A 15,641-nucleotide genomic window follows, 5' to 3' on the forward strand; every position below is an offset into this window, starting at 1 on the left:
TTTGGTACCGGGCCGCAGGAAGATGAAATGAAAATGAAAAAAAAAAAATGAAATCGTTTGTTTCGTCTATTTCACACTTCCGGTCGTTTTATTTTGAAAATGTTGCCACTTCCGTTTGTGCATCTTCCCGGTGCTGCGCAATTGACAATTGACAGGCAATTGACAGGCAGGCACAAACGTAAAAGAGTGAAAAACACACGTCGCCGGGCCGGGAAAAACTCAATAATGAGACGACAGAAGACCCGACGCTTTCCAACAAGAAGAAAGCTGTTCTAAAAGAAAAAGCACGAGTCCTGTTTAAATTACGGGTTCATTGCAACAGGTGATTCACATGCTCCAAGCTCCGCAATGTGTGTGCGGGACCCGGCCGGCTCTCTGCCGCTTCATCACTTCACAGAAAACTGATCTCCCTGCGTTCTGGATTTAAGCAGAATATCCTGAGATCGCCACAAAAGCACGGAAAACCTGTTTCCATTACAAACATATTATGTTTGTGAAACGGAGTTTTCTGCAGCTTCAGCAGCAAAACGAGATGACAGAGTAGACTGGACCCGAGATGACAGACGGAGCATCACCCCCAGATGACTGGCATTATTATTGTGATACTATATTATGGTGAGTTGTAACAAAGAACGTAAACGTAAGAGAAAAGTAGGCTATGTGAACGTGTAGTCCTGTTAATACAGTAGGCCTACATGTAATGTAAACAGGAGAACGTACGCTCGCCCCCCCCCCCCCCGAAGCGAACGGCCGCCGCCGCCGCCCCCCCCCCCCCCGCCGGTGTTGTGGCCCTACTGGTTCCTAATTTAACTGGTTACGGTGCTGAACAGCTGCAGATGTTTTGCGCTCCCTCAGCAGATTCGTCACAAATTCACAAACATACACAACATATTACCAGCGAGTTTCAAGCCACAATTCACATCTACCGCGGCGAATATGCTGCTGTGAGTGAGCACTAACAGTTACGTACCAGCCACATGGAAAAAAAAAATAAAAAAATCAACAATATGTAAACAAAAGCGAAACACTTGAGCCACTGCATGTGTACATGGTTGAAAAGTACGACTTGCATTTAATCACATTACTGTATTGCGAATGTTTTGTGTACTTACATTTCTTTACACTTCTCTACAGATCTTATAAAACGCACAACGTATTTATTGGCGTGCATTAAAAGAAATGTTCACTTCAAGTCGCCGTGGTTCGCGGAAGAGATGTTACCTGAGTCCACCTGTTTCGATCTGCCTGTGACTATGATGCGTTCAAGGGACCAGGGCAGCGTCGGACGTCGGCCATTTAGATCGCCATGGACCCAAAACTGTTTAGTTCGTCAGTTTTTTCTGTGAATGTCAAACTAGTTTTAATTAAAATGTATACCTTTACAAAGGGCAATGATAAAATATGTCGGCACACGAAATCTAAAGCATCAGACCATTCTATAAACACATTTCAAACAATCGACTCACGTCCGACGCTGCCCTGGTCCCTTGAACGCATCATATTCACCGCAGCCAGAAACAGCTAGACTCAGAGCTAACTTCACCTCTCTTCCTCGAACCACAGCGACTTTAAATGGACATTTCTTTTAATGCACGCCAATAAATACGCTTTGCGTTTAATAAGATCTGTAGAGAAGTGTAAAGAAATGTAAGTACACAAAACATTCGCAATACAGTAATGTGATTAAATGCAAGTCGTACGTTTTTCACCCATGTACACATGCAGTGGCTCAAGTGTTTCGCTTTTGTTTACATATTGTTGAGCGTATTTTGACAGTATTTCCGAGCTAGTTCATCACTTTCTCAACACGACAGGCTTTGTCATAGTGTGTAGTGTTGTGCGGAGAGAAGTGTAGCGCTGAATATGTTGATTAGACTGGAGGAAAGAGAACAATAAACACCGAGGCATTGTCCGTGTATTTCAAAGGCAAACCGATGGTAACCAGTTGTTTCAGATCAGCTCGAGTCAAAACGTTACCTGTAGTGACGTAATTGACTGATATCCAGTGAAGCGGCGGGTACCTGTGAGCTTGAGTGGCTCACAGAGGTAGACAGGTGTTTAGTGGTGTAATTGGTTTTGCTGAAGCGAGATCGAGTCCCGACCCACGCAAATATGTGAAGATTATTTTTTCTCCACTTTATTTTTTTTTTCCATGTGGCTGGTACGTAACTGTTAGTGCTCACTCACAGCAGCATATTCGCCGCGGTAGATGTGAATTGTGGCTTGAAACTCGCTGGTAATATGTTGTGTATGTTTGTGAATTTGTGACGAATCTGCTGAGGGAGCGCAAAACATCTGCAGCTGTTCAGCACCGTAACCAGTTAAATTAGGAACCAGTAGGGCCACAACACCGGTCCGCGGTAAAATTTTCCACCGGTGACCGGTCCGCGGAGATAAAAAGGTTGGGGACCAATGGTGTAGAGGACACACTAGTGCAGAGAGTGATGAAAACTGTGGATAAGGTTCACCTGCTGATGACTGGAGAGCTGATTTGAAATCTGCTCTTGCACATCCAGTTCTGACTGCAACCGATCATAACTGCTGCATAAGACCAACATGCATATAATCACACCAGTGCATACCTCCGATCTGCAAAATACATACAACAAATACCACTGTGTGTGCTCACTGCTCAAAGGCACTAATGAGACACAGGAAAGTGTGTATTGAGTGATTTTCCCTAATCACAACTTAATTTGAGTGATTTAAGGTTGTCTCATCAAATGAAGCATCACAGACAAAACCTAAAGAAAAATGCAGATTAAAAAAAAAAAAAAACTATAACAGGACAACCCCGTTCGACCCCTTGGATACATTTTTATCGAAGAAAAAGAAAAGAGACGCAGAGTCAAGGAAACTAAGTGAGTCACTGGAATTTGACTAAGGAGCTGATGGTGATGATGATGAAGGGGCCTCTCTCGCTGTCTCTCTGTCTCTCTGGGTATTGTCTCAAACCTCTACACTGGTCAGAGCAATTTGGCACATTATGGCATGACTGATTCATAATAGCACATAATTGCAATATCATTTGTCCTCGACTAATACAATGGAGCAAGTGCCCTTTTTAAAACAGAGCTGCAATAAAGGCACATGCACCACAGAGCTGCATGTAATTAAAAGACTGTCGAAAGAGGAGAAAAACTGAGAACTTACTTTCATTTCTGTTTTACACACACACACACAAACATGTGCAGCACAGTTATTAATGAACTCCTGTATTAAACTTCTCCCGGACTCTTCATCAAAGCATTCTGTCCATTGGCTTCATTTCCCTTTCACTGTGACACCCTCCGTCTTGTGAATCAAATGACACGGGTGACATTTAGAAGTGGAGGATCTGGACCAACCGTGTCTGCGAGACACAGCTTGTGCCTGAGAGTTGCTGCCACCTCATGCACAACACAGATGAACTGTGAGCTTCAGAGTGTGAAACCAGTCAGAACCTGAATCACCGGCCTCATAATCTGACATAAGACGCAGACAGCTCGGTCTCAGACCAGCTGGAGAGGGATGGCCTGAGCAGGATCTTTAACCACATGGCAACACTTGGCTGCTCACTAACACTGGACGGAAAGCCAAACGAAGGAAGGAAGTGCCTCACAAACACACACACATACACACACACATACACACACACACACACACACACACACACACACACACACACACACACACTCACACACAGTGAAGCAGATGTTCAGATGGAAAAATGTTAAATTGATTGCTAGAAGAGTTCCCAGTGTTTTCATGCTCCGACAGCGAACTGTAAAAGTTAAAAGGTTAAAGCAAATATAAAAAATAAATGTAAAAATCTCACATACCTATGTTTAATATCCAGTTGTAATGCTTTACCTTTTAAATTCTGACTAAATGGAGCATGTGGAGCATGAATGTGCTGTAAAATGCTCCATAAACCTCAAACAAGTGCTGGATATACTGTTTGTGGTTATATCATTATTTGCACCACATATTTTATCTAATAGCCTAGAGTTTTTACAATAATCCCATCCCACCCTGGAAACATTTATTTAGAGAGATGATCACAATCCAAAAGCATACAAACTGTTAACAGTAGCCATCAGTGTGATCCTGCACAATCTTGGCAGCCGTTCTAGCTTTTGTCCACTGCATGCAGTCTGTGCTCCATCGGTCTATTTTAATCCTTAAAAACATAAGAAAGAAAAGAAAAGCAATTTAAAGCCTTAATACAATGACTGCACAATGTTCTACTTTACTTTGCAAAATGCAACATTAAACTAATATTAACAGAGAAGAGAAATGAGGTATTTATGGCCAGATGAACTCAAAGAATAAGGACACTGAGGGAAGCGCGAGGAGCGAGCGACCCAGAGTTCACTCTTTTCTCTTTTCTCTTCCTCGCGTTGTTTCCTGTGCGAGGAAGCAGGTCTGACTCGCAGGAGGAGGGGAGTCATGATCTATAGTCCGTCTTGGCTTGGAGTGGGTGTCATCCTGGATGAATATTAAGCACCCACACCACCCACATACTCACCACCTGCTGAGGCGGCACTGTCGCAGGCTGGATCGGTCTGTGGGCTGCATACTGTACTTATTCTACTTCTACTAACTCTAAAGGAATAATACAATAAAATTAAATAAAAAAACACAGCCAAGACCGGAGATGTCGATAAAATACTGATTCCTTTGCACATACTTCATGCTCATATGCTGTCACCAGGCTGCAGGAAGTTGTCTCTTTGTTCCAAGATACCTTCAGCAATCCCATTAAAATCATGGTTCTGGCCCAGGATTAGCAGCCTGATGAGTATTCCAGGAGGCTCGTCTCCCTGCAGCCAGTCGCCCTCTTCTGCTGTGTGTTACATGAGCTCTGAGGGCCTGTGAGTGGCACCTCCACGCTCTCACACATGCAAATTTTTAACTTCCGGCGTGTGGTAAAGATACGCTGCTTACATTCGATGCAAACTATTACATACACACACACTGACGCCCACATACTGAAAGCCAGTGCCAGACAGCACTTTCATGACTACTTGAATTCTGATTTTCTCATGTTCCCCAGACAGGTTCGGAGCTAAAACTCATGCCATCAGGCCCAGGTTGGCTGATTTATGCTACTCTTACTCTGGCACTCTGCACCATTTGGATACCCCGTTGCCTGATGATATCTCCATCACGGTCCCAACCTCTCAGAGGTGAGAGCATCTGTCTCACTGTGAGTTAAGAGGGCCGGGACACAAGAGTCGTATCAAAACCCTGGCAGCTGACTGTGCTATTATGCAATCATAAAGATGCCTGATTTGAACCGCAAATGGCTGTTCCTGGTGATCTACATGCTCCACTTGTTTCTGCATTGTTATCGTGGAGTCACATGAAACACTGTTGAGTTTTCAACAAAAGAGTCAAATAATTGCCTTGATTTGAATTACCAAAAAAAAAAAGTATTTGTGCGCTGCTGCTGTGCTCAGAACAAAAAAGCAGACTTACTGATAAAAAAAAACTCTCCAGGCATAGTTTGACATAGGACACAAAATAGGCCTACACTTATGAGCATCCTTGCTGAGTCAAATAACCACAGCCAACAGCTTAATTAGCTTAGCACAAAGAAGAAACAACTGTGATAGATCTGTTGAAAGGTTAAAAACAATCCATCCACCAAAGTGAAAACTCATATTTGCCAAACTCACCAGTGACCCGTTTTTAGGTTTTTAATGCATAAAAGTATCACATAAATGTGTTTATTGCATCAAGGCTTTTTGACTCAGGAACCAAAATAAAACTAAATAATTTTTTTCCCCACAAATTCTAAAATGCTCTGGTTAAAATGATGACATTTGGAGGTGGTGTTCAGCTGACTTGGTAGAGCTGCCGCCCCATGTTGAGGCTACAGTCCTCACTGCAGGCGACCCCGGTTTGAATCCCGCATCGGGCAGCCCTTTTCTGCATGTCATTCCCCCTCTCTGAGTCCCCCCAATAAAAAAATGAACTAAAAAAATTATGACATTTGTGTTGTTAGGGTTGGTTTTAACCAGGTTATAAGTAACGATAAGAATAATAATAAGAGGTAAAACTGAAATCAAGTGCAAAACCAACCTTTTCATGGATAAGGAAGCCTAACAACATAACCAAGAGATGAGAAACAAATTGGATGAAAAAAAAAGTTTTTAGTGCGTTTTACAGCTGATTTAAGACTCGGGTCAAAACTGAACCTAACACAAGAGATGGTAGTGATGTGATTTGACAGTGCTGTCCATATACTAATGTTTGAACGAAAGAAAGACCAATGAGGGGGAAACATCTCTAAGTGCTACTTAGGCTTTATTTCTAAAGGAAATCGTCACTAGAAAAAGGAGTTTGTGGACCATGAGTTGTTAGAGCTCGTGACAATAAGCAAAAGTGACGTCAGCACCGTTAACCAAAACATCAATTTACCCCCACTTTTTAAAAAATTATTATTATTGATTATGCTCCATGGGGGCAGCAGCTGACAGGAACGGTGGGTGTGAAGAAGGTTATGGGTCCACAACGAACACCTACGACTTCATGACGCTTTTTATGGTATGCACTTAAGGTGAGTCATCAAGTGGCTCTTTTCAAAGTAATAACAGTCTTACTGGAGCCTCATTTCATATGAAGCTTACTGTATGCTATTACTCAGGGCGACAGCCTGTAGCAGCAGTTAGAAGGTGAATGCAGAACAACACGTGTGGCGGAGCGTGTGGGGGAGAAAATGGATAGCTGTAGCCTTCAGGGCCATTAGTTCATTTAAAAAGAAACCAAGTTCCTCCAGGAAGAACTGAAGGTTGGCATTTACTCAGCTTTTGTGTCTTCAGGTGAGGTTTGATTGATATGGTCTTCCACTGTCATTATTGCTGTCAACTATATAGCCAGTCTCTTAGAACATAGAGCTGTGTGGTATAATATATAAAATCAATGAAAAGTTGATCAGAAAAAAGGTTTCGTTTTGAGTCAAAGCCCATAAAGTGATGGACTGATGGAACTAAAAGATGCAGCAGCGTTGGCAGCTGAGACTTCACGTGAAATGAAACTCGACATCTGTTATAGACTTTAAGCCTCCAGGTGTTGTTTTCTCTCTTTTCTCCTATGACCTTGTGTGTGTGTGTGTGTGTGTGTGTGTGTGTGTGTGTGTGTGTGTGTGTGTGTGTGTGTGTGTTTGTTTGCTGCTGCCTCTCTCGTGGCTGTGGCTGTGAGGCAGACCTCTACTCCAGGTGCAGCTGAGTGTTAGCCATCTCCGCAATGTGGCCATATACATTTGTTATCCATTTGTACAATTTATTGAGATGACAGAGGTGAGCGGGCCTGCAAGCCCACAAATGAGGCCTGTCAGGTGGCAGATGGAGAGGGAGCGCTCCTCCAGCCCTCCATCTCTCCCGCATCTTCGCTGGGAAGGAATTTCCATCAGACCTGATAGATTCAGGAGAGGGGGGTACAGGTGGCTCATGGGAAACAGCGGTTGAGGCGCAGCGTGTGCAAACAGAATTGCTGACAAAGATTCAAGCACTCTTGTTCAACAGGAAACCAATGAGAAATCTGAGTTTTTGGACATCTCAGACAGGCAAGAAATTGAGTGCTGGCAGCCTTTTAAATGTTTTAATAATGTGACATTAAAGCCAATATGAGTATGTCTGTATTATATTTTAAAAGGCATTTCCAGTTCAATGTTTACCTCAGATATCAGGTCACCTATGATCAGTTCATTTCATACCATCCATACTCCCAACTGTGTGTGGACATTCAAGAATCGTTTTTTCAAAGTTCAATAATGGGCTCCGGACTGATTTTAAAATTGTTCTGTGGTCACAAGTAACGTCTTTTTGACCATCATTAACATTTTTAAATTCGCTTTACAATTAAATTAAATCAAAATTCGGACTTACATTGAAAAAACGATAGATTCTTGAACAAAAACGAATAAACATCCACACGCTGCAGTTGGGAGTATGGATGGTATGAAATGAACTGATCATAGGTGACCTGATATCTGAGGTAAACATTGATTACAAATGGCCCTTTGACACGAAACTGTCCAGGTGAGATATTTCTATATGGACCAAAGTGGTGGAGCCCCATCCTAAGAATCACTATAACTGTAGCCACAGTGTTGCTCTGCTGTCCGCAGCTCACACTTTGTTTTGCTTTTCTTTGTCTCAGCTACTGTATGACGAAACTGTCACCGTTTTCATTTGCACTCCCCCCTGCAGTGCTGCCTTCCTCCTTGAATTATTGTCACCCCCCCCCCCCCCCCCACCAAACCCCACCCCCCATTGCCACGGCAAAAGCACACACCAGTCACACTGTAGGTGCTAATTCTCTGTTGTCCAAAATGTCTGAGGACTGATATTAGAGCCCCCCAAATCCGACGGCTGAGGGAACAGCCTACTGTTTCCCATCTGGTTGTGGCAGCCTGGCAAGCCTGAGTCGGGGCGATAATTGATGACAGCGGAGCGAGCAAAGGCGCTGAAGGGCCCCGCCTCATGGGCCAATAACATATCAGTGGCCCCCTGAGACTGGCAGCTCCTGGGGTGCTGTCAGGGTCTTCAGCTGAAACCCTGTAACTCTGTGTAATTGTCCTCTCTCATGCAGCTCTGCCTGCTCTGCTATCACTCCTCAGCTTTGTGACAAAACATTAAAGACAAACCAGTTTTTATATCCTCTGGAAATATATACAGAAGACAACAGCAAGGTGACTTTCATTAAAGTTTATTTTAAATATTCTAGCGTCGAACATGACGTTTGTTTTCATATAGGACGACCACAGTGACCTCACCTAAACCTTAGTGATGACACAAACACACCACGGTTGCACCACGGTGACAGCGGGCCAGCTGCTGCCTCTTTCCTAGAACAGAAGGTGTGTGAAATCTCCATTCACCCTAAGACTGCTGTGCATCAAATCAAAGGGCATTAGAGGGACTGAACGGACACATGATTGTTCTCGTTGAATACGAATGCATCATTTTAGTGCTTTTGTCCCTGCAGGAGCCGTCCCCCCCCGCTGCTCTAATGACAGAGCTACCTGTGTTAAGGTGTTACATAACTGCGAGGAAACAAAAAGTCAGATTGTGTTTTGTTCGGATTCGATACGCAGCCGCATCTTCTCAGCTTAGACGACCCAATTAAATTAATTTGCGCTGCAGTCACCAATCTTTTTTCTCATAGCAAATTTGCTCCTGGAATTAAAGGTCACCATGAGCTACATCCTGTTTTTCACAGTGGCAGGTGATAGCCTGAACCATACCACTCTCAGGTGTGCTCAATTAGCAGAGGGATGATGAAGTAGTCCGTGGAGGATGAGGGCATGTTGAGTCACTGGTATAAGAAAACATTTTTAGTTACAGTGGATGGGCCTTGTTGAGTCTGGTCCCGAATGAACGTCATTTCCTACCTTGTGCTACACGCTAATTTAGTCCCAGGTGCTAGGAGCTAAGTGGAGTTACCAAGGGGGTTTAGTGCAATGTTTTGTTTCCATTTACAAATTATTTTTTTTATTTTTTATTTTTTTCTGGAAGAACCTTGAGAGATTTGTTGATTTTTGTGGCGCTGAAAGTGCATTCTCCCCGGTGACTAATTAAGACATTTAGGTCTGCAGATAACACCTTAACTTCACACAAGCTTTAATTCCTAATCAGGCATTCAAAGTGGCTCCTGCCTGGGCCAGGCCCGCAATGAATGGGAGATCAGGTATTTACCGTGACATCTCTGCTTTACTGCATACATCTGTCCAATTAACAAGTCTCATGGCACCAACTCATTCACATTCAGAATATTTCATCCACATTTCATTCATTTCTGCTCAGGCCATTTTTAACATTCAGTGAATGGACAGTAGAGTGGTTTTATGTCATGCATAGAGGCATACTGATCGTGATCTCTCTGGGTCTTTGACAATATACTGCTATTACTGTAAGCAATCAGTAAGTTACTAATCAATATAGTCATCCAGACTGTGAAGTAATAAATGTAAATGACTCAGACCTCACTTTTGAAGCAGGAAAGTTACTTAAAATTTAATTACTGAGTCATGAGCTAAAAATAAAGATTAGATTTAAAGAAAAAATCTTAGTCTACTGAACCTGAACTCTACAAACTAGCAGGTCCTAGCACTTCACAACAAAGATACTCAGCTGTGTGGCTAAAAGTGTCTGGACCGACACAATAACTGAAGCAGAGCTTGCAGCCTTGCCTGTGAGGATGCATGCAGTCCAGGCAGCTCAGATCTATTTGTGGATGAACTGTTCTCTGAAAAAGCGAGAGCGTTCAAACTGGAACACCTGATAAGAAGTCTTAGCACCAGTGTTATCAAGCTGTGAGCAACACTCAATGTCTGTTTTATCAGTGTTATCCCACAGGTCAGCATAAAAGTGCAACAGACCAGGAAAGTGGGTCCAATCAAATTTGAGTAGCAGACAGAGTTATGTCATCAGTGCTGCCTCATTGGTATGGAAACTGTGATCTGTTAATTATATTTCTGGTGGGTGGCCCAAGACACTTTAAAGATGTAGCCTGTGATGTAGCACAATAACAAATACAGACACCAATACACAATTAACCTCACCTGTGCAATAATAATTTGAACTCCTTGTAACTCTAGACATGTTAGAGTTGTATCATGCAAACAAGCTCCAGAGTTTCTGTTGCATTAAAGGGACAACGAGGAGTTTTGGAAAAGCGAAGCGTTTTCACACTACATTTATGAGCCTCCTCATGCACTGTAAAATTTGACCGGCGCAAGACGGACTCATGTTTTCATTCATCAATAATTAAAGTCAGAGTTTCAAAGAGGATCACATACCGTCGTAGTTCCGACCATAAACGGCGATTCAGCTGCGTTATTCTCATGACTCGCCACGAAACAGAAAGTAACGCTGGTCGGCTCGCCCAGCATTTCCGCCACCACTAATAATAACAAAATAACGATAGAGACAGAACGATATATTTATTGAAAATGGGCCCATTAACAAGTGTGTGTAGCGGAGATTCATCCACATTAACGTGAGACTTTTTTATAACCGAATAGAAACTCCTCGTTGTCCCTTTAAAGAAGCTATTTGTACATAGCCAATATTAGCATCAGCAGCTGCTTACTCACCACTCGAAGAAATATTGTGTCCGGCCTCAACCTTCATTCCCTCACTCTCCAAGGGCTGTGGAAAAACAACCCTTTGCTTCTATTTCTGTCATTTCTTCTCTTGAACTGAATTGTCAACCAGATTGCTCAGGTCAAGATGGACTCACTTGTCCTCACTCTGCAATCCCAGGTTTCTATAGTGTCCAGTCCTCAATGAAGAAGAAGCACTGCTCGGGGAACCTTGGAAATGCCACAATGGCTGAAGCTCTTGGTAAAGACTGTTTGTTAGCGCTAAGTTTGGCTACAAAGAGCTCCCTTTAGCACTAGAATGGCAAGACACACACACACACTAACGGAGTTGAATACATCATGGCTCGGATGACTCCTTGTTGGAGAGACATCGGAGTAGAATGACCAGACTCAAGCTAACAATATATGACCACAAAACATATATGCACCATGCAGTTTATATCACCCCAGTAACATGGCCCGACAGCTTTCACTCCAGTTTCCAGGTGAAACCAGTCAGGATGAAGAGGACAGTGATGTTTGCAGAAGAAAACAGTGTGAGTATTCTGTGTTCACTACATACTAAAGCAGCCCCGTTTTATATTAGAAACTAAGGTGATTTTTCTGAGATCTGATCTAGGTCGATCAAATAGCAATTCAATTTTGTGGACATCGGCTTTGAAGGCTGAGCATAAATCCTGGGTACACATCACCTGTGGATCCCGGCATTGAAAAGCTAAGTCACTGGTTTTATAAGAACTCAAATCTAATGAGAAATGACCTTATGAAAAAGAAATGTGGCAATGTTATGACTTTATAAAAAAAATGATACATAGGCTCCATCAGGTGAAGGACACCAGGAGAGAGAGGTCAGCCTGCTGATGAGTTTCCTCCATGTTTAGATGAGTGCATGACTCTTGGTGCTGTATAAGAACCTGCTGAGGGTTTGATGAAGCCGGATGGTAAACAGCGAGAACGGTGGAACCCTGGTAATGTTTCTCTCACCTCCAACGTTTGGCACAGTTTCCGTCCTGCTGAGATTTATATTAGCAATTAAAATTAAAGTCTGGTCTCATAGAGAGCAAAGCACTTAATAAAAGGGTCCTTTTCACTTGCAAGAAAAAAGGTATTTAAATTAGGTACTTCTGACATTAAGAGAGGTTAAATTTAGTAAATGTCACTGTGAGTGAATTTGTGAAATGACACAATTCATTGAATTATTACAGGAAAGACACTATATGATCCATAGGACAGGCAATACATGCCCCAACACCACAGCAGTATAGTGGTGTATTTACCACTGTTCTGCTGTGTTTACAGGAGCAGTTTCTCATCACTGTGATCACTTTATTTGCACTGTTACATCAGAAAGCTGCAGATAATCATGCTGATATCCGCGTACAAACAGTGGTCTTGTCTGTTAATCGCAGCGATGAATGGGATCCAGGTCAGTGAGAGGACTGGATTGTTTAACAAAGCGCGGTCTCATCACATCCATTGGGCACTGTTCAAGCTTTATGTAACTAAATAAGCTGTTAAACGGAGGCTTTCTCTGGAGTCAAATTAATTTACTATTTTCCATGTAAAAAAAAACAACAACAAACAAACAAAAACCTCTAGGCAAAGTCATTAGTATGAGTATGAGCATTAGCTTAGTAAAGTCAATGCACACTAGAGTTGCATAATTTGAACTTGTTGCACTGTAATGTAATTGGTAAGTAAGTAAGTACATAGCACCCTTCGTGGTACAAGTACACAGAGTGATTCACAGTATACAGATAAAACCATAATTCAATCAACACAAATATTAAATAACAATAGAACTTATGCACACGGCACACGGTAGTGCATAGATAATTTGTGGTGATAAGCTACTACCAGCAGAAACATGGGCTAGATAGATGGAGGGATGCAGGAGTTAAAATGCACACTGAGAAAAACATGAAATGCTTATTTTAAGTCCAACTTCAACTATTGTCTGAAACCTTTGCAAAGACTCTTAATGGGCTGCAACATAATGCACTATTCTTAGTTTCCACAAAATGCCGGATTATCATTTTCTCTATTTGACTATTTTCAGCAGCAGGAATGTGTTAATTAAGTTAGTTTTGCACCAAAGAAAAGTAAAAACGGTGCATTTAGGTTAACCCCACAACCTCACATGAAAAACACTGTCCATGTTTTTCTCCTTGAGTAATTATTCTGTTCAAATAGCATATTTTTCTCTCCAGGCAGAGAGTGCTTGGGCTGAATGGATGCTGCCACTGCATAATGGTCCTCAGATGTTTGTTTCCTAGGCAACGTGGGGAGGGCATGTGGAGAGGGAGGTATAAAAACACTGGCAGCTCCTCTCTGAGTCTTACTCCGAGGTAAATGCACTCACTGTCAACACCGACAGCCTTGGAGAACTTGCTACACACTTTCTCTCTCTATCTGTCCCCGTCTCGGTCGGCGCGCCTGCAGTGCTCGGCTCCACAAGTAGCCGCTGGAGAATGATGCGACCCAAAGATTTGCGCCAGGGCTCTGGCACCAAGACCTTCCTGGACGCCATGCACGGCGGTAAAGTTCACCTGGCACGCTTCATCCTGGACGCCTTGGACGGACGCATCATCAACTCAAAGACGGAGAACAGCCGCACCCCTCTCATGTACGCCGTCTGCCTGCAGGACCCGGGGACCAGGGCCAAGTTCACCCGGCTGCTGCTGGAGAAAGGAGCCGATGTCAACTGTCAGGATGAGGACGGTCGCACCGCCCTGAGCCACGCCTGCGAGATGGGTCACCTGGACGTGGTCAAGCTCCTGGTGCAGTTCAATGCAGACCCGGACATCTCTGACTCTTGGGGCAACAGCTCTCTCATGTACGCTGCCTTTTCTGGGCACAGCCAGGTTTTGGAGTTCCTGGTCCGGGCGTTCAAAAGACTGGGACTGAGACTGGACAGGACCAACAACGCCGGCCACTCGGCCACTGAAGTAGCCAGCTTCTTCGGACACAACCAGTGCGCCCAGATTCTGAACTTTCCATGCAGGAGGGTCGTCAGCACGGATGATCCTCTTGCTGATGGCGAGGGTGAATGCCGGCTGCCCAACAGGCTGCCCAGGCATCTTCTGGAGAGGTTCTCCAAGCAGTTCAATAACGACGACCAGCTGCCCGGGATATTTCAGAGACAGCTGAAAATTGGAGAGAGCAGTGGGCTGTGGAGCCGCTTCAAGTGTCCCAGGAGCCAGTCGCAGGAGGACAACCATCGCCACAGCTGGGCTCTGCCTCCTCAGATAGAGAAAAGCCAACCTGAGGGAGACCACAGTGTTCTCTTCACTGCCAAACAGCTGCAAAACTGCCCACTTAGAGAGCTAAGAGCTGCTAAAACACTGAACTCTCTGCCCGAGCCAAGCCAGAAAGATGTCAGCCGAGACTCTGGGCGCAAAGAGCAAACACCGGAGAGTTTCCCTCCCTGGGGAAAAGCAAAGTCATTTAACCTGGACCTTCTGAGCACTAGAAAGCAGTCCTATCAGGGCGACGTGCGTGACATGAGCCTGTCAGCCAGCAAATTAAAGAGAGCCTCGCTACAGGATGAGAGATGTCTGATAGACAAGATGGAATGTCAGGGAAACACCCGGGGCCTGACAAACGATGCTGACAAAACTGTCTCTGTGCCAAAACCTCTTTTAAACGGCAAGAGTCAGCCCATGAGAGCACTGGAGGAGAATGTCAAATCACAGAGAGAAGAGGCCGATGACATGGCTCCATCGGGCAGGAGGGAGCAGCAGAAGAGGGGGAGCTTCGGCCCCGCGGGCAGACACAACAAACTGCTGTTTGCCAGAGGGGAGATGGAGTCGGGGAAGATCCCCAGCCGGGCGCCGGGGTTCATCGGCCTGGGGACCAGACTGCTGCGTCGGTTCACGGCGCCGGAATTCATGAGGATGGTGATAGACTGTTCGTCGGGGTCCTCGAACGGCAGAGGGAGGATGTCCCGCTCAGAAACCTTCCCTCTGTCACACACACACCAGCAGGTCGACAGCCAGCCCAGCGTCGACAGCATCAGCGGAGTCAAGTGTGAGTTTGAGAGCTGCTCGTCTCAGTCCACCCTCGACTAGAACGAAGGACAGAGTCGGTGAGGAGTGGAGGAGCAGAAAAGCCTGGTAGTGACATTTTTACAGCACTTCAAATTCTGAAAATGCAGTCTGGTTGCTTTATTGATCTACAGTACATTCTATTTATTGAGACAAATAATAAACCTTTGCTGATGTTGCAGTTTATTGTTTTTTTTTCAATGTTTGTTAATAAAAAATGAATTATGGCTAACTGTTCAGTTGCTTACAGCTGCATTCAATTTTTGCTATTGTACATTTGAAATGATTTATAAATGAACTTAATATCAGTCTGTGAGCTGCTAAAAAATATTTTTATTTCACATATTTCAGATTTATATTGTAAGGAATTCAATGTATTTGATATTGCTTATGTGTTTATAAGAGATATTGCACGTATTTTGCTTAAAGATATTCAGTGACTGTGCACTGTATGATTCGTGGTGAAGTCATAATAAATACTTAATAAACACCAGCATGTT

General features: G+C 43.8%; 1 protein-coding gene across 1 annotated transcript; it reads left to right on the forward strand.

Moving 5' to 3' along the window:
• The first annotated feature begins 11,907 nt into the window (after positions 1 to 11,907).
• ankrd63 (ankyrin repeat domain 63) lies at positions 11,908 to 15,175 on the forward strand. Its single transcript, XM_085767831.1, has 2 exons — positions 11,908 to 12,052; positions 13,306 to 15,175. Exon 2 carries the CDS (start codon positions 13,567 to 13,569, stop codon positions 15,163 to 15,165), a length of 1,599 nt encoding a protein of 532 aa, XP_085623957.1. The 5' UTR covers positions 11,908 to 12,052; positions 13,306 to 13,566; the 3' UTR covers positions 15,166 to 15,175.
• The last annotated feature ends 466 nt before the right edge of the window (positions 15,176 to 15,641 follow it).

This window comes from Trachurus japonicus, chromosome 22 (genome assembly GCF_045865225.1).
Source record: "Trachurus japonicus isolate A0001 chromosome 22, Traja_1.0".
Taxonomy (NCBI): Eukaryota; Metazoa; Chordata; class Actinopteri; order Carangiformes; family Carangidae; genus Trachurus; species Trachurus japonicus.